Source organism: Panthera tigris, chromosome F3 (assembly GCF_018350195.1).
Source record: "Panthera tigris isolate Pti1 chromosome F3, P.tigris_Pti1_mat1.1, whole genome shotgun sequence".
In the NCBI taxonomy this organism is placed as follows: domain Eukaryota; kingdom Metazoa; phylum Chordata; class Mammalia; order Carnivora; family Felidae; genus Panthera; species Panthera tigris.
This window is the reverse complement of record NC_056678.1, coordinates 7,847,895-7,868,055: the sequence shown is the minus strand read 5'-3', so window position 1 is coordinate 7,868,055 and position 20,161 is coordinate 7,847,895. Positions and strand designations below refer to the sequence as shown.

At 39.2% G+C, this 20,161-nt stretch overlaps 1 protein-coding gene and 1 long non-coding RNA gene across 2 annotated transcripts in view; one reads left to right on the top strand and one right to left on the bottom strand.

The window, feature by feature from the left end:
- PLD5 (phospholipase D family member 5) overlaps positions 1-20,161 on the bottom strand; it is a 339,966-nt gene that overhangs the window by 238,346 nt on the left and 81,459 nt on the right. Inside the window, exon 2 of the mRNA XM_015535224.2 lies at positions 9,101-9,237. Within this exon, the coding sequence (XP_015390710.1) occupies positions 9,101-9,237 (137 nt within the window). The remainder of the gene's footprint in view (positions 1-9,100; positions 9,238-20,161) is intronic.
- On the top strand, positions 1,063-9,595 carry LOC122235840. Its single transcript, XR_006213915.1, has 2 exons — positions 1,063-1,399; positions 9,041-9,595. It is a non-coding gene; the product is annotated as an uncharacterized LOC122235840 (long non-coding RNA).

Sequence of the window (20,161 nt, the reverse complement as noted above, 5' to 3'; positions counted from 1 at the left end):
TATATCCCACATTCAAATTATCTCTTTGGAGAACAAACGTGGCAACAGGAAATGTCAACATCGTTAATCATATATTAAGCTTCATTATAATTAAAACTTTGAAATAATTAGCTTTGCTGCTTCCCAAAGTGGTAATTATAGACATCAGCAAGTATCACACTCTCTCAAATATCTTCCTTTAAACATTAGATGTTAAAGATAAAAGATTATTTTAAAAACAATCTTTGAGATTTTATGTGTTGGAATATAAATGGCACTTTCATGGTCCTGGGCTATCGGATCTCTCATGATTCAGGAAATTTGAATTTTACTTGACCCAATGGTGAAACCAAGATGTTGGTATATGATGTTTCATATGAGAGTAGAGTTCAGAAGAACAAAAATATCTGAATTTAGAAGTCTGAGAACTTCTGGTTTCCTTCATTTAAAACCAAGAATTTGCCCTTCATTCCCATTTTTTTAAATTTTTTATTTTATGTATTCCCATTTTTTTTTTATTTTAGAGCAAGCAAGTGGCAGAGAGAGGAAGATCCCAGTGTCCTGGAATCATGACCTGAGACAAAATCAAAAGTTGACACTTAACTGACTGAGCTACCCAGAGGCCTCCCTCCATTCCCAATTATTAAAAGTTGTTTATTTGATGCTAGTTAGAAAAAAAAAATTATGTGTCAGATTATTCTATTTAATTTTAGCAATTCCCCAGGTTTCTTCTAACTCATTTCCATGTGATGGCCTTTAAGTATACAATCTATAAACTTCCATGCTTCCTGTCATAATCCTTAGTTATTCCCCCAAAGCAAATTCCACCATGGAGAGTAATAAATTAATCTAGATAATACATACTATCTCAATGAGTGGTACACTCCTATAATTTATACTTGTGTTTACACAAAATCACTGCCCATTAGAAAAGAGGAACTGCTCAGTCCTAATGTGTGAGCCACTGAAGAAGATGCAAAAGAGAAAAACTGATGGGATCTTGGGTTCCCAGGGAGTTCTGACCTAGTGGAGTAGACAATAGAGAGACAGAAGGGCTGAGAACATCAATAGAAGGCCCAAGCTGCAGGAGTTCTACTAGGTGGACGCCATCTTGTCAATGAAATAATCTCTGATCAGAGACTCAGGAGAAGGCCAGGGCTCCAGGAAAGACAGAGGAGTGCAAAACTGGAAGGAGGCAAGATGGGGCCGACCAGAAATGGGTGACATGCTCACTTCAGTTTAAGAGAGTGTGCTACACACAGTACCATCTCCTCTCCTTCCTCAGAACCTGTATGATTTGGTAAGAAATGGATACTGGCACTATAAAAGGAAGAACACATCAAGAAAATTATACAGGAACTAGGTTCGTTGTGTGCTCAAATGGAGAAACCGGGGAAGGATGTAAAACAAAAGCTTTAGAGTGAGTTTCTGCTTTTATTCTATCTTTCATCATTTTTGTTGGGTTGGTACATTGGAAATCTATTTGTAGGACCAGGTGCTCTAGGCTTTTAAGTTCTTTGATGTTCCCTTCAGATGCAGATGTAGATTAAAGTTTTTCTTCCTTTTTAGACAGTCAGAAAAGTGCTCGGATACCAAACACTGAAGCCAAAAACCAAATGGAATCTTCTAAATTTGGGAGAAATTTAGGGAGAAACTCTAATTTATTTTTTTTCTAATTTTTTTAACGTTTTATTTATTTTTGAGACAGGGAGAGACAGAGCATGAACAGGGGAGGGTCAGAGAGAGGGAGACACAGAATCTGAAACAGGCTCCAGGCTCTGAGCTATCAGCACAGAGCCCGACGTAGGGCTCGAACTCAGGGACCGCGAGATCATGATCTGAGCCGAAGTCCACCACTTAACCGATTAAGCCACCCAGGCAGGCGACCCAGGGAGAAACTAATTTAAAAACATGGTTGGGTTTGTCAATATAAAGCAGGATAATTCAAAGTTAATGTACATAAATGGAAAAACTTGTAGTTTAAGAAAAGAATGGAAAATGGATTATAAGCTCTTCCTTACTTTGGAGCAAAGTACAAAGAAACTTTAAAGAGGCTATGAACACTGGCATGAACTCGTGTTCCTTCATAAAAGGAGTTAACAGCCAATTTTCTGAGCATTTATTGTATGACAGATGCTACTGTATGAAAGGCACTTGCATTAATATATTTCATCCTTCCAGAAGTCTTTCAAGTAAGACAAAATGATTATCTTCATTACACTGATAAAAACAAGTGGTACAGTAAAATCAAGAAACTTGCTCAAGATTGCAAATCTCCTAAGTGGTACAGCCATACTGAAACCCAGATAACTTGGCCCCACAGTCCCTGTTCTGATGTCTATAAAAGGAAGGGAAAGAAGGAGTGAGGGACATTGCTCAGTCACAAAAGTAATTTAAAGCACCTTTCCTCTGGTATTATTTTATCTACCACCAACACACTTGTGGGACAATCTAATGACACCCTAGAACTTAGATTCTGTTTTTTAAAAAAATTTTTTTAATGTTTATTTATATTTGAGAGAAAGGGGGGGGGTGGTGGGAGGGAGAGAGACAGTGTGTGGGACTGCAAGGGAGGGGCAGAGAGAGATGGAGACAGAATCTGAAGCAGGCTCCAGGCTCTGATCTGTCAGCACAGAGCCTGATGTGGGGCTTGAACTCACAAGCCGTGGGATCATGACCTGACCTGAAGTTGGACGCTCAACTGACTGAGCCACCCAGGCACCCCTAGATTCTGGTTTTTAAAAGAATTCTTCACAAAAAAGGAACCAGAGCTCATTGGAGAGTAGATAATACCATATCCCAGAGCAAGAAAATTCAAAATGGGGCCAGAAAGCAAAGCTGCTCTCAGAGATATCTGGAATAGTGTCAAAAAGGAGAAAATATAGCTGCCACTGGCCAAGTAATGACAGTTTGGGAATTAAAGGGAAAACAATGATTAAAGCCCACTGGAGCAAGTTTGAGTCTGTAAAGATAGCTGTAAGGTCATGATACTCAAAAGAGAAAGGACAAAACACAAGGAAGTGATTGTCAATGCACAAAAGTTTCTCAATACTCTTTTCTAGAAATGTTATATATTGATGGACTAAATTATGGATGTCCTACACTAGAGCTGCAACTGGGTTATTAATATAGATATGTGTAGAGATATTGTTTATTATTTTAAGTAAGAAAATAGTGGATCAGAGGAAAAAAGTCATAAAACAAAGTATAAGAAAATATAAAACAGAGAAGTCAGGTTTTCAATAGAGAAATTGAAATAAATTTTTCAATTTCTCTATTGAAAACCTGATGTGAAAAATGCACATGTAGAGGGCTGGTATATTACCAAGTGAGTCTGGCTCTTGCTATACTTCCTGTGGTGGTCTAGGCCACTCTTTAATGGTGAACCATTCTGGTAATTTATACATTGGTTACCCAGGCTTAGATATTTCATGGGCCCCAATCTGTGCAGACTCAAGTCCTTTCACTAGGATTAAAGAAAATCCCCAGGTTCAGGAACAGTAGGAATCATAGATGTAGATTTTGTTGGTCTAATCCCTCATGCTTCAGGCCAAGTAGGCAAAAGCTCAAATGGATATGCAGATTTGGAGGCAAGAGTAAGCCCCACCAGGACAGTAGCCACACAGACATGTGGCTGATTCAGGAGGATGAGGGACAAGCGTGAGGAGATCCAGGAGCAAGTGTCAATCAACATGATTAGAAGACAATGATAACCCACCCCAATTTTATGTTTATGCAGTTAATGACAGTTTACAGAAATTAGCTGCCAAGTTATTATAGGAATTGGGCCTGGGGTGGAGAAGGAGGAGGATGTGGACTGTTTCTCTGTGCATTTATCAGGGAGATGTAATTAAGAAAAGTCCTTCTAGTAAATGTGTAATGGTGTCTCTACTGAGTGGGGAAGTAATGACCCACAGCAATGGATGAGAGGTGAGAGAGACACAGCTGAAAAATACAAAATGGAGGCCTCTTACCTGAAAGGGTGGCCAGTGCACATGTGAGCAGGTGTTCTGCAGGTGAATAGCACCTGGATGTAAGTTCCAGTGTCCCTACTGGTCCCTGGGGATGTGTTGTGTGGGAACCTGCACAGCGCACTTATCTCTTGCAAGAATGGTATAAAATTATAATTAGAGGCACCAGCAAATCATAAAAGAGCCAAGCCACAGGATGTATACAGTCTCAACTGGCAGGTGAAGCCATTCTTAACTATGCAGTGATGCCCCTGAGCCCACTGAGATGCAGTTTTCCAGAAGAAACCAGAAAATCTGCCCTTCACCATCTGTAGTAGTCAAGTGACACAGAGGTCGATATTTATAGAGACTGAATCAGCAATTAAACACAAAGGAAAATGATGGAAAATACACTGAAATTTGGTACAAAGAGGCAAAGAAATAGGTCAAAGTCATTTACTGATGTCAAAGATCTTGTCTCCTGGCACAATTAAGGCCTTTTAAAAGACACTTGGGAAGATAAGAGCAGCTGCTATTTCAGATGCATGTGGAAAATTATGCCAGTCAGGAGCATCACTAACCTACTATTAGTACAATATTTTAGCAGCAAAGTAACAAAAAGGAGAAAATAAAACGAGATGTCAGAAAAAATATAAACAGGATATTTTTTATAAGGAGATAAATTTTTTCAGAAAGACATAAAAGTTAGGGAAACATTGAGTGGGCAGTATGATTTCGAGTAGTAATCTATCAGAGGATAGAAAGGCATCTTGGCTACTTGGCTAGTTAGTAGAGATAAGATGAATTAAAGCAACATACAGATGTCCCTTGAACAACGCAGGGGTTACAGGTGCCGAACTCTGTGCAGTCAAAACTCCACGTATAACTTCTGGCCTCCCCCAAACATAACTACTCATAGCCTACTGTTAAGCAGAGGCCTCACTGATAAAATCAACAGTCGATTAAGTAATACATACTGTATCCTTCCAATAAGGTAAGCTAGAGAGAAGAAAATGTTCTTAAGAAAATCATCAGGGAAAGAAGTACATTTACAGGACTGTATTGATCAAAAACAATCTGCATTACTAGTGGACCTGTGCAGTTCGAACCTGCATTATTCAAGGGTCAGCAGTGTGTAGGAAAGGCTGCAGTGGATGAGATCTTGGGGAGAGGCCATCACAACAGCAGGAAGGGAAGGCACTGGTGGGCTAGACTGCCATGTAGTCTTCCAACTTTCAGGACCAAGGAGAGCTACAAACACATGGGGAGTTTAATTACAAGGCAGCAAGATCTCAGCAAAGGTTGAAATGAGCAGGCAGCAAGCACTCTTCACAATAATGACACCAGAAGGAGAAAACATAAAGAGGAAACTGGAGGCCAGGGAGGTAAATGGCACCTGGAAGGTAAGCATCATGTGATCCTGTTTAGTGCCCCCCCGAGCTAGAGTCTAGGGAGCTCGGTGCCAAGATGAGAAGGAGGTCGGGAGACGAAGAGATAGACTTTTGTGCAGAGGCACTAAGTTGAGATTGGCATACTACTGGGAGCTTTCTGCAGGAGGCAGTTTCCCCTGCCAGGTCTGCATCAGCACACCATACTCAGTGGTACATCTCCAAACTATCCCTCCTCTCTCGCCAGGGGCAACCCTGTCTGGGGAAACCTGGGAAAGCACAGTCCAACTCCCTTTCCTCAACAGGCTGTAATAGGACTGGAGCTATGGCTGAGGCTTCTCTGAGGACAAGGATGGGTGGAATCAGGAGTCAACCAGCAGAAAGGACTGGCAGGGTGGCTGAAGCAGGAGATCCAAGGAGGCAGGTGAAGACGTTAGGATCCTGCATCAAGCATCATGGACACACCAGCCATGGTCTAGCAGATGGAGAAGAAGAAAATTAAAACAAATGGGGCTGGTATAGAAAGAGATTCTAAGAACTGGGAGATTAAATATGCAAATGAACAATGGCAAGACCATGTATATAAAAACTAGACTCCACCCCACAAGCTGCAGCAGCCTGACCAAGACACCAACCTCTCGCCTACAATAACCAGCCCAGGAAGCCAGCCGGCAGTAAGGCAGGCTCGTAGGAAGTCAGGCTATTTCTAATAACAGTCCAAGACACCAAACAATAACTCCTGTAACCTTGTGCTCCAAATGGCTGGGACTTGATTAATAACTACCAGCTTCCCTAATTTTTGTCCCTCCTTCCAACTCAGGACCAAGCAGATGTCTTGATTCTAGAAGCTGGCCAGCCTCCAGCTTCCCCTAGGCCAACAACCCCTACCAGGGCCCTAGCAGGGCACACCTAAAGGCTTCCCTTTTTCCACTAGAAAACTCAACAGATCCTCTATCTGCCTTTGAGTCTCTGCCAAAACACGAGTGATGGTGGCTGACTGCTTTGCCATAGCCAGCCCTGAATAAAGTCTCGATTCTCCTGCAGTTGTCTTCATTTCCTTCCCCAGAACCAAAGACTACACTTAGAATTAAGCAGATTCAGGAGAAGTGAGGATGTGGGAGGAATAGGAAGTTGGTGTGAAGAGAGAAGGGGGTTTTACCACCGTGGAAGGGAAGGAGAGGGGAGTATTTACATATTGCTTGTTATGAGTTTCCTGCTGCTTTCTTATGGGGTATGCAATTTACCAATAAAGCTTCGTGAGACAGATTTCTTTTAATCTACCACTTTTAAGAGAAACAATTCTAAAATATCCTTCATAACCCACCAGGAGGGAGTGGAGGCCAAGGCCTAGGGTCCCTTCTTTTACCGTGCCAGGCTACACCCCAAGTCCTCTCTGTAGCAACAAAGCCACAACTGTCTCATTATTAACTGCATTGGAGCTCCTCCTTCACTCCTGCCATGTGCTGTAAATGGGTATTGAATGAAATAATGAAACTAATTTCTTGTCCAAATTTACAGAGTTAGTAAGTGCTATAATGTAGATCTGAATCCAGATCTTTCTGATTTCAAAGTCTACGGCTGTTCACTGCATTAGGCTTACTTGGAAGTATAATGTGAAACGGACATTAGATTTATTGACTTGAGGTGGTAAAAACAGCAGGCTAGGGTCTTGGGAAGTTAATTTTAGTTATGAAGTACAATGGCGAGAGATGGAACTGATGGTTGGGAGGTTGTTAGGCATGGACGAGAGAAGGTGGAAAGTGCCAGAATTAGCAGGTGATGTTACCTCTGGATAAGGAGGGAGCAGATTATGTGAGAAAGTTCCATCATGTTAAAATGAGAACTACCGAGAATGGACGGTGTGGCCATGGGTTGTCTGGAGACTGGGACTGGATGGGTACGAGGAACTGCAGTAACCCGACATCCTGTGTGCTGGAGAGGAAAAAAAGCAGAAGCTCCTCGGGATGAGGTTAGGGGATGGCAGGCATACCAGAAGCACCTACTGAATGGCTAAGAATGCAGGAGACACACAAACAGGGGCCAAGGCTGCAGAAGAGAGGGAGATTGGAGGGGCTGCATGTTCGAGAAAACCTGGCTCCGGGAGGTGGAACCCAGTAACCAACCAGTGATTCCACTACCAAGGGGAAAGGCAGCCGGGAATGGTGGGTAATTGGAAGCACATGTTCCAGATTGAGGGTGAAGCAGCGTTGAGTCATTAGGATTTAATTATTGATTTAAACGGAAGCAGTCAGCAGACCCAAATTCCACCTGTCTGAGTTTAAAGTAAAAACTGGATCAAAGTATAGCTTCTCACAAGTGAAAAGAGGAATAGTTGTAAGGCTCCCTCGTTTTTTTTGTTGAAAATCACAAATACCTGGTAATGTGTGTTAAAAGGTCCTGCATATTTGGTCTCACAGAAGTTGGTATAGTTTGACCTTTATAAAGTTGCTTTCTGGGTGCTGGGGTTGGCCATGTGAAGTACCCAGCACACTTTATCACCAAGTGAGGTGAGAGGGGTCAGAGTCAATCCACGGACTAAGATGAGTCACCGGCCCCTCATCCACGGATGTTTCTATTTGTCGCATAATGGGGTTCTCAGAAGGTACTGATGCAGGAGTATTCAGGAGGAAGACGGTGACAATCTACTGTCATTCTATCACTTCAATTATAATCCCAACACAATTTTTCTCCCAAATCAAGTCTGGGAAGTAAATACATTTAGGAGCTCCTTCCCAACAAGTTAGAATAAATCTAAAATGTATGCTCATTTCTCTTTTTTATCCTTTAGTCTGTATAGAATGTTGCTGTCTGGTAACTAGACTGTAATGTACCATGGGTTAAAAAAAAACCAAAACTTCAATTGTCTTATCCAGACACTTTTTGTGTCTTACATTCAACCCGCAAGGAAAAATATCCAAGATAAAAACTCATGTACACATTACCAAGTTGCTGTTGATCTTAAGCCAGAAAAGAGGGGCACTTAGACTAATGCTTGCCACAGGGAAAAATTACAATTAAAATTCATTTATAACCTCTAGTTTATACTAACTATTGTAGTTGTGTGCCCTAACTTCAGCTCTGCAGTAACATGTAATAAATATAGACTCCTTATCTATCTCCCCACCAACCTTGACACTTTCCTACACCCTCTCCATGACCTAAAATTTAAAAAGTAGCAGCTTACGAACAGTTGGATGAGATTTATGGGGATAAAAACCATGCTCTGAAGGCTCTGCCGGTCAGGGATGACCCCAAAGAAATGTTATTTAAGGTAACTGAAGAGACATAATACATACATAGAGACAGATTGAGGAGATGTCTGTCTTCTTATAGGACACCCTGATTTATTTAACCCCAAAGTTTAAGTTGGAATTTTTCCTGAGATGGGTGCTTTTTTACCTTCCATTTGATGTGACAGCTAGCATGGTGCCCTTTGTCCATTTGGGGCACTCATTTTTTCCAGGCTTATCATGAAACAAACCAAAACCTCATAGAGAGGGGTCTCCAGAAATGCAGACTGTACAAAATTTCACCTTGTCAACCATCCCTCCCTACAGAGTATGTCCAAACTGTATAGAACTGTAATTGAATGAAATCATGGCTCACATTCATTCCCTTGGTCTAAAAAGTAAGAGCATCGGCTGGACAGACTCCTGCCTCAGCTTCAGCCCAAGGGGATGATGGATGATCACATGTGTTTCTAATTTTCTCTCCACTGTCTAGGGTTCTCTTTGGCTTTCCTGCCCACCCCCTAAAAGAGAAGTTTTGTTTGTTACCTCTTACCGACATTTATTTTGACAATTTTTTTCTGAGAGACCATCCTCATCCTCTCCCATGATGTCCACGGCAGAAAATATCAACGCGACAAGAATGGCAAAGCAGCATACCAGGGCGAAGATCACAATGCATTTCTGCTGGGACTGTCAAGAAAGAGAAGATAAAGAAAAGTGAGAAGCAGCTTTCCCTTAGAAAAGTCGGGAACTGATGGCTTTTCAAAATCCTGTGGGAAACAATTACTTCCGTCACTGCCAGCGGAGGGCTGCCCTCCAAGTGCTATCTTGATGTTCATTCCCGAACACAGCCTTCAAGCCCCACTAAGTATCTTAGAACAGCTAAAGAATTCGAGTGCTGTATCGAGACTTCTGAACAAGTTCTCTCTTCCCCTTTCTGATCAAAAGCACTCCAGGAGATCTGGAGACCTTCTACAAGATCTTCTACAGAGAGCACGACAAGGCCCATTAGCGCAAATTAAAAATGAAACACAGGGTGGTTCGATAATTACTCCCCGTCTCCTGTTACTACCAGCACCTTCCAAACTCTGCGCAAAGTGCCCTCAAACCCTGTATCCCCTGGCTTTCCCAACCTCCTCTTGCTCTAAGACCTTTATTATGATGACTTCAGGACAGATGCCCCTGGCAGGCCAGGATGAGCTCTGCAGCTTGATCAGAAATGGGATCTATCAGATGCCAGCCTTTGGGTCATTCAACTGACATAGTTCATTTCAAAATACTGAACGCAATCATAACCAACATTCACACTCTTGATACAATTTTCACTTAGAAACAGAAGCTGAAGGTCCAGCCACTCAGGTCCTTATCTTTGGGCCAAGTGTTGTATTCTGAGACATCCCTGTCTCCAGGGGTTCATGGCCATAGGTGGCAGAAGACAGGGCCGCGGTCACTGGTCAGCAGCCATGGCCACCAGAACAAATAATTTTACCTGGGTTCTATTTATTAGATAAATCTGGACGGGGAAGAGAAAGAACAATTTTTAAGTGTTTCCAAAGCTTTTAGGGATTATGTACAGGAGGGGAAAGAGTGATCACTGGCCAGACAGCCAGGAATAACTCGGTTAGTGATGAGATACATATATGTGTACAAACATGCACACACAACTTCAGAGCTCTGTTGAAACCAGCTGGCTTTGCCTCTCCTTCCATCTCCCTGACATTTATCCCTAGGGCCACACAGTCTCCAAAGAACCAAGATGCCTCCCCCCAAGCTCAGGGTCCAGAGTGTCCAGGGACAGCCTCTAATTACAGATTCTAGAGAAAGGTGTTGTTAAGGATGCAGGTGCTCCTGTGACCAGGTGCTATCAGCTCAGATGGTTGTTTCCTTAAGGAGTCTTTGTGTTCTGCTTTCCCTCAGGTCTCCCCTTCCAAGAGAAGCTTGTTCCAAATCCTGTCCTGCCTGTCACTGTGTGCTTCTCTTACTCCCTGCTGAGGGAGGAAAGTGAGGGAAACCCCAAGGGAGACACAACCATTGTTCTTTTCCTCTAGGTTCCCCTGATATCTTTAAGACAGGGATATGTTTTATCATATCCAAGCAACCCAAGCAACCAGCACAGGGCTCAGCAAATGGAAGGTGCCCAAGAAATAATTACCACATAAACAAAGTGAATGGATTAATTGAAAGTTACAAGGGCATACATCTGAAGATGCAGAACCAATTCGTTTGGTTCCATATTTTGATGATGTGAATCTGACAACCTATCCTTTTCCACTCTCTGCTTGGGTTGGATGCAAATAGCCAGGCTGCATTTACTGACTATATAAAAGTCTGCAGGGACACCTGGGTGGCTCAGTTGGTCAAGCACCTGACTCTTGATTTCGGCTCGGGTCATGATCTCACAGTTGTGAGATTGAGCCCAATGTCGGGCTCCTCAACCAACACAGACACCCCAATTTTATTTATTTTAATGATATTTATTAGTTGTATAACCAGAAAATGTTTGCTGTTAACTATTAATTATTTTCAAAATATTATATAAAAAATAAATAAATCACACCCAGTCCCACTCAGACAAAATCGCCATTATCATTTTGGTCTTCTTCTTTCCTGTGTACTATCTATACCAATCTACCAATCTGAAAATACTGGTATTTTCTACATATAGTTTTGCATTCTGCTGTTTGCACTTGATCATGCTTGAACATCATTAAATATTCTTTTAAAGTATGGTTTTAAACTGCTGCATGACACTCATTGCATGAATAGGTCATTGTCCCCTTTACTCCAAGAAATGTTTTTTTTTTTTCTTTTTCCTTTCTTTTTTTTTTTTTTTTAATCTAATTTATTGTCAAGTTAGCTACATACAGTGTATACAGTGTGCTCTTGGCTTTGGGAGTAGATTCCCATGATTCATTGCTTACATACAACACCCAGTGCTTATCCCAGCAAGTGCCCTCCTTAATGCCCATCACCCATTTCCCACTTCCCTGCCCCCCCATCAACCCTCAGTTTGTTCTTTGTGGGTTTTTTGTTTTTTTTTTTTTTTTTCATAATTAGCATTTATTTCATTATGGGTTTATATGTCTTTCACTAGTCTATAAGATTCTTGAAGTCAGAGACGTGTCTTTATCCCCCCCCCCCCGGAGTCTTCTTTTTTTAATTTAATTTAATTTTTTAATTTACATCCAAGTTAGCATATAGTGCAACAATGATTTCAGGAGTAAATTCCTTAATGCCTTTTACCCATTTAGCCCATTCCCCCCTCCCACTACCCCTCCAATAACCCTCTGTTTGTTCTCCATATTTAAGAGTCTCTTATGTTTTGTCCCCCTCCCTGTTTTTATATTATTTTTGCTTCCCTTCCCTTGTGTTCATCCGTTCTGTGTCTTAAAGTCCTCATATGAATGAAGTCATATGATATTTGTCTTTCTCTGACTAATTTACTTAGCATAATACCCTTTAGTTCCATCCACGTAGTTGCAAATGGCAAGATTTCATTCTTTTTAATTGCCAAGTAATACTCCATTGCATATATACCACATCTTCTTTATCCATTCACCCATCGATGAACATTTTGGCTCTTTCCATACTTTGGCTATTGTTGATAATGCTGCTACAAACATTGGGGGGCATGTGCCCTTTCGAAACAGCATACCCATATCCCTTGGATAAATACCTAGTAGTACGATTGCTGGGTCATAGGGTAGTTCTACTTATAATTTTTTGAGGAACTTCCATACTGTTTTCCAGAGTGGCTGTACCAATTTGCATTCCCAATAGAAACTTTTTTTTTAAGCCACTCATTTTACAACACAAAAAATTATTTAAAATTTTTGTCATTTTATCCTATTTCCCTATAGATTATAAACAACAAACAAAAAGCTTTTAGAGGGGTTTAAAGCAATGCAGTGATAGCACATTAGTCTAGAAGAGACTCTAACCTAGGACAATATAATTAAAAAAAAATTTTTTTAATGTTTACTTATTTTTGAGAGACAGAGATAGAGCATGAGTGGGGAAAGGGCAGAGAGAGAGGGAGACACAGAATCCCGAGCAGGCTCCAGGCTCTGAGCTGTCCACGTAGAGCCTGATGCGGTGCTCGAACTCATGAACTGTGAGATCATGACCTGAGCAGAAGTCAGAAGCTTAACCGACTGAGCCACCCAGGCTCCCCTAGGCAATATAATTAAACATTATCTCAAAAAGAATCCTGAAGAGAGCAGCATAAATATACCATGTCAGGTATATTAGTGGGTACTCAATGAATAAAGCTAGTGACATTAATATGAAATGATCCCCCCACAACAATATTTATTTGTTTCCCTTTATTCTAAATTTTATGATAAAATAGTCAATAAGAGCTCTAATTGGGGCGCTTGGGTGGCTCAATCAGTTAAGTGTCCAGCTTCGGCTCAGGTCATGATCTCACAGTTTGTGAGTTTGAGCCCCACATCAGGCTTTGTGTAGATAGCTCAGAGCCTGGAGCCTACTTCAGATTTTGTGTCTCAATCCTCTCTCTGCCCCTCCCTGACTTGTGCTCTCTGTCTCTCAAAAATAAATAAATGTAAAAAAAAATTTTTTAAAGAGCTCTAGTTGATTTGTGTGCTATTGGAAGCACTTTGATGTAATAACCTTCATAGATTTCTATTAACTTCTATTCATTTAATTCTGTATTATCATATTCTATTAATATGAACAATTGACCTGGCTATTTTCATTTAAATTTGTCAAAGAAGAGAAATTCAGACTCTGATATTCATGTTTAAATGTCTCCTTGAAAGAATGTACTATCACAATATAACTTCAGACCACTACTTTCTTTAGTCTCTTTTCTTTTCAACCTCATGAAAAGTGAAAGATTCTGTTCCAATGACAGCACTAGAGCCTCACAAATGAGACCAAATTTCAGGTTACCAAGACATTTATTCAATTTCAAATCCTTAACAGACTATTTCAGATCATTCAGGAATCAATTTGAAACACACTTTTTTGTTTTTATTGAATAGAACCAAAGAATGCAAAGTTTTAAGGAGAACCCATTAGGATGATTACAATCTAAACTTCACTATTGAGCTCAACCAATTAAAAGAAAACAAAACTTGAAATGCTATTATCTAACATCAATCTGTACTTTTCACTGGAGTTTTTACTGAAAACAGTTTTGAAAAGAATTGCCTGCTTGGTCAAGAAATATATCTAATTATGCTAACACTGAAAATATTTAATTATCATATCCTTATCAAATACATTTTAATACAGAAAAAGAGATGTATGACCTCTAAATGGGAAAGAGTATTAAATCTGAAACTTAGAAGTACTACATATCCAAACTTGGGGTTTTATACCATTTGATAAATTCTTAAAAAGAATTTGCACCCATGTACCTAAAGGCAAAATGTGAATTTGCAAAAATTAACCATAAATTAAAATTGTTCATATTATCTTTCATTTATTTACCATGACAGTTTTTTTTTTAAACAAAATCATAGTGAAGTCTTAAAAATAGCTATTTTTATGTGTGCAGCTTTTAGTACCCACAGAGCTGCAAGTTAAATTATTCTCCTTGCGAGGGGCACCTAAGTGGCTTAGTCAGTTAAGTGGCTGACTCTTAATTTTGACTCAGGTCATGATCTCATAGTTCTTGAGATGGAGCACCACACTGGGCTCTGCACTGATCATGGAGCCTGCTTGAGATTGTCTCTCTCCTTCTGCCCCTCCCCTGCTCATGTGCATATGTGTTTGTTCTCTCTCTCTCTCTCTCTCTCTCTCTCTCTCAATATACAGAAACAAAAAAAAATATTCTTCACGTGAAAGATTGAAATTATGACTCAAAGACATCGGGTTATTGAATTGTCCAATGTGACCCAACCAATTGGAGACAGTCCAGGGATTTAATTTAGATGTCTAAATCTGAAGTCTCTAGATCTTTTTCCTTTTCTGGTTTTCTTTGCTTGACTTAATTTTCTACTTAATTTTAGCTATGATTATTTTATTATTTTTATTATTGGTTTTTAGTTAACCAATCCCCACATGGCCCGTTAATGTAGAAATGAATGTTGAACATTTGACTCCAAGCTGTGGAGACAGGGCATCCTTGGGCCTTTAGAACTTTCCTATGATTCTAAATGTGTTCCTGTCTTGAGTTCTCAGAGACATGTTCTCAGAAAAAAGTAGGCGACCTAGAAGAATCATAGTAATCTTAGCTGATGACTTATCAATCTCCTGAATAATGGTCACATTCTAGAACCACAGTAGAAAATCTAGACTATAGATTGATTAAGGGATTTGCTTTGAAAATCAGAATTATCACTTCACTTTCCACATACACTTTGATGTACCTTGGGGTTCTGTTTTAGAACTTTTCTCTTCTTGTTCTGTATCCCCTCCCTGAGAGAGTCTAATTTACTCCCAAGTCTTCACTGGCTATATATACACTGATAACTCCTAAGAGTATATCACCAGCTCAGAGTACTTGCTGAGTACCAGACCCAAACTGAATGAGTTTCCCTGTAGTAGTCTACCAATCTCTCCACACTAAGACAAAGTTGGGATTTTAGAAAGTTCAAGTTAGCTACATTTGACAGAACAGAGTAGTAGAGACAGGAGATCTTTATACGGAGAGAACTGTGGAGATCTTTAGAAAGTCTCCCTGAGTCCAAAGTTAAGTATTGCTATAAGTATTTGTATATAAGGAATTTACCTAAGGCCTGGGAAAGAACCACCTGAACGAAGTAGATGAAATAATCCCTAATGAAATACACAGGGCCAGGAAGGGTTGGTGTTCTCACTATCCAGAATGGAAAAATCTCATGATACATGGGGCATCAAGTAATTAGGAGGATATTATATCTTGAAAATGGAAATGGGAAAAATTAGCCCTAGACTCAAGGCTGATCTCCCACCTAAAAAAGCATAAAAACAATCCTTAAAAACCCAACTGTTCACTAGGAACCATATCTAAGAGAAAACCTTGAGAATATTTTAAAATATGTCTTAATATCCACCAAACAGCAAAATCAAAATTACAATGCCTAGCATCCAGTAAAAAATGACCATACATGCAAAGAAACAGAAAACCACACCCCCAAATGAGGAGAAAATTCAGTCAAATAAATCAACTCAGAAAGGACACAGGTGATTGAATTAGTAGACACAGATATTAAAACAAATAGGATTACTATATTTCATATGTTCAAGAAAATAAGTATTTTAAAAAAGAGATAAAGAAAATATAACAAAAAGCACACATCAAAATTTCTGGGGATGGGAAATACACTGAATGGGTTAGAAGCAGATTAGACACAACATAAAAACAGTTTAATGAACTCTATGAAAACACAGAGAAAAAACCAAAAACTTGGCCAGTGTATGAGACAAGTCAAGAAGCCTAATATACATGTTCATGGAGTTTCCAAAAAAGAGGAAGGTACAAAAATATTTGAAAAATATAATTGCCAAAAATTATTCCAATTTGTTGAAGATGTAATAGTCAAAGTCACTTCAGAATGATAAAGGGATAAATTCACCAAAAAGACATAACAATAATAAACCTTTATGCACCTAAGAAAAGAGCTTCAAAATGTATAAAGCAGAGGCTAACAGAATTGTAAGGAGAAATAAATAAATCCCCAGCTATTCAGTGACATCAAAACCCTTCTCTTATTAATGGACAGAATAAGTAGACAAGGAAGAATTTAAACCAAATGAAAATAAAAATACAATAAATGAAAATGCATGAGATGCAGCAAAATAAATGTTTCAGGGAAATATGTAGCACTAAATGTATATTTAGAAAATAAATAAGGTCTTAAATGATCTAAAGTCCTACCTTAATATAGAAAGAAAAAAAGACTAAGTTAAACTCAAAATAGGCAGAGGAATGAAGCAGAACTCGATGAAAGAGAAAACAGAAAAGCAATAAAAAAAAAATCAATGAAACCAAAGTCTGGTTTTTTGAAAAGATCAATAAAGTTGGTACACTCTAGCTATACATATAAGAAAAAAGAAAAGACACAAACTGCAAATATCTCTATGAGAGACAGTCATCACTACAGATAATACTGAAAACAAAAGGCTAATAAGGGAATATTATGAATAAATTCATGCCAAGAAATTCAGTGTAGATAAAATGGACAAGTTTTTGCAAGATAAAAATTACTAAAGTTCACTCAAGAAGAAATAGGTAACCTGAATATACCTTTGCATCAATTAAAGAAAATGAATTTTTAGTGAAAAACCTTCCCACAGAGAAAAGCCACGGCTTATCAGGCATCATTAATAAATGATGCCATCTGAGAAATAAGTAATAATATTAACACACACACAAGAAAAAAAAAGAGGGGGAAAAAAAACCTCCCAATTCATTCTATGATATCAGCATTACCCGGATATAGAAGTCAGACAAAGACTTAAAAAAATGTTTTGTCCTGCTATTTAATAATGCACTATCTAGAAACCAAGACACTACATTCATTTAGCAGGGATTTAATGTTTACCCTGTGCAAAAAAAAAAAAAAAAAAAAAAAAAAAAAAAAAAAAAAAGTGCAGGGGTCAGCAATGGCCATAACCTCTAAAAGGGAGAAAAATATCTCATTTTTCTTCCCCAGATTACTTGTAAAAACTGCAAAAGATCTCTATTACCTCACCTTGCCTTTAATTAAAAGATGAATCATCAGCTATACAATCTGTTTATTTTTTCAAGCCTTGCTAGAGTTCTCCCAATAGCACTTAAAGGTGTTGCTGTTTTAGGAAATTCTCAGTACTTTTACCAGAACAGTAACGGTAAGTTATTTCTGCAGCAACCTAGATTATTCTTTCCCTTTTAAAGACATGCAAATTTATTGTTCAACCATGCATTTGTTAATTTTCTACCTTTTGGTCTCTTTCACTAAGCTGAGCTCCTTGAATTCAAGGACCCTGCCTAGATCCATAATACCTGGCAGACATGTTCAATAAATATGTGTTGAATGAGTGATAAGTGAATAAAGGGGGAAAATGGCAAGGGCTACAAAATCAAAATGATGATTTTTGTGTCTTACAACCCTGGTTATTTATTTCCTACTCACATGCTTTTCCATTGGTTCCCATCACACAAGCACATTTATTTGTAAAATAAAACATGCAAAAAATTAAATACTATAAGCTCAAAATTAGCCTAACAAAGGGGATAACATGCAGAACAAAGGGCATCTTTTCCAAAACAGCAGGACAGAGAATAAAAATTCAAGTTTGCATCAACTGAATACAGGAAACTACTCCCCATCTTATACAAAATTATTAAAGATGATAAGCAGACGTCTTGTAATAATAATAATACTATAATGGTGCTTGGCAAATAAAAAGCACCACCAATGAATGAGAAATTTTAAAGATTTACTATAAATTAGATAAACCAAAGAGATCCAAAACCCAAGACACCCAAAGGAAACCACAAACTTCTATAAAGGAGAACTCCAAGTATAGAGGTACCACAGAAGGAACTGGAAGAAACTTTGGAAGGGCTGATAGTGATTAGTTAGGATGTTTCAGAGCAGGTTGGCCAGTCAACCCTTCCCACTACTCCTTTCTTCTACCCTCTTGCACTGAGCACCACACAACAGAAGTGTCACCCAATAGGGCAATTCCCTCAGAGAGCTAAGAACCCCTAGAGGAAACTACCAGCATATGCATATGCAGCCTCTCCTATAAAACCTGGAGACAAACCACTGTGCTCAACCATCACCCACAGACATGCAAAATAGGAACTGCCAAGCATAGAGGTAGATGGAAATTTAAAAGTCTTCAAGAGTTTGAGGAAAATCAAAACCATGAAAGAGGTACTTAATGGAACCAAGGCAAAAAAATCTGCGTAAAATAAAGCAACCAAATGACACAGCTGAGACTTTAAAAGTAAGAATAACTCAAGTTTTCAGAAGATGAGAGAAGTTGCATCCTTGAACATCAAGAGAGATTATCATGAAAGATTAGCAAATAGAGATCTTGAAAACGATAAACCTCAGGAGATGGGCTCAAAATAGACACTGGTTAAGAGCAAATTCATGCACACATAATTAAGCCAAAAGATTCTTCCACAATGCAAAACAAAAGAACAGAATCCTAACACCTACTGGAGAAAACCCAAGAGACACAGAGAACGAAGCTAGAAAACCAGTATCTATCAGATCCCTGTTCCTAAATGAAAGAAGAGTGAGAACACAAGACTCTAAATAATCAAAGAAACAGAGAAAGAAAAAACTTCAATAGCTAAAAGTATATGACTTCCAAATAAGTACACTTGTTTTACACCTGAGTTTGGCAACAGTTCAAAAGATTGATAATTCTACTTGGCAAGGATTGGGGAAATGAGTGTGGATCTAAGAAAAATCTGGCATAGCCTGTTAAGATGGCAATTTGGCGTTTTTATCAGGATCTCTATCCAAATTTTATTTTATTTATATTAAAATTTTTTTTAAATGTTTATTTATTTTTCAGAGACTGAGAGAGATAGAGCACAAGCAGAGGAGGGGCAGAGAGAGAGGGAGACACAGAATCTGAAGCAGACTCCAGCCTCTGAGCTGTCAGCACAGAGCCCAATGTGGGGCTCGAACCCAAGAACCATGAGATCATGACCTGAGCCAAAGTTGGACATTTAACTGACTGAGCCACCCAGGTGCCTCTCTATCTGATTTTTAAATGTGTATATCTTTTGGCTCCTAAATTTCACTTCCAACACTCAATCTTATGGAAATGTTTACTCATGTGCACAAAGATATAAGACCAAGGACAACACTGCAGTATCATTTGTGGGAGGAAAAAAGCTAGGAAAAATGATCTATCCATAAATAGAGGAATTGAAAGAGTAAAAAAAAAAACAGTCATTCTGCAGAATATTGTGGCCACTAAAATGTACAATTGTTTGTAAATGAAGGGGAAGACTCAGTGGAGTCACACAAAACTCTTGAAGGTCATCTGTCCAGAGGGGAGAGGTTTTGTGAGGTTGGATGGATTGCAGTGTTTAAGGTGTTCATGGCTTACTCTGTATCTTTCGGTATCATTTAGGTATTTTATATGAGCCCTGATCTGGGGCACCTGGGTGGCTCAGTCGGTTGGGTGTCTGACTTCAGCTCAGGTCATGACCGCACAGCTCATGAGTTCGAGCCCTGCCTCGGGCTCTGTGCTGACAGCTCAGAGCCTGGAGCCTGCTTCGGATTCTGTGTCTTCCTCTCTCTTTCTACCCTCTTCCACTCATGCTCTGTCTCTCTCTGTCTCAAAAACAAATAAACATTAAAAAAAATTTTATATGAGCCCTGATCTGAATCATCTCTTACAACAATGAATAAGAAAGCTGTCCATTCTTGGACTATGTCCACCTCACAGCAAATTATTCATCCTTAGCTTCATTTTCCTAAGACACAACTGAGCATCATCAGCCACCATGAGTAGCCTACATTTATTCGACCCCTCCATATTATCAAGCAGAGAATAGATACAATCCCACGTTTCACAAATTGCAGAGGATAATGGGACAATTCCAGAGAATATTTGAACATTGAGAATACCCGGAGACTATCTAGTTCAACTCTTCATTTTATCATTTTCCAGGGAAGAAAATGCTAGAAATAAGATGCTATGAATC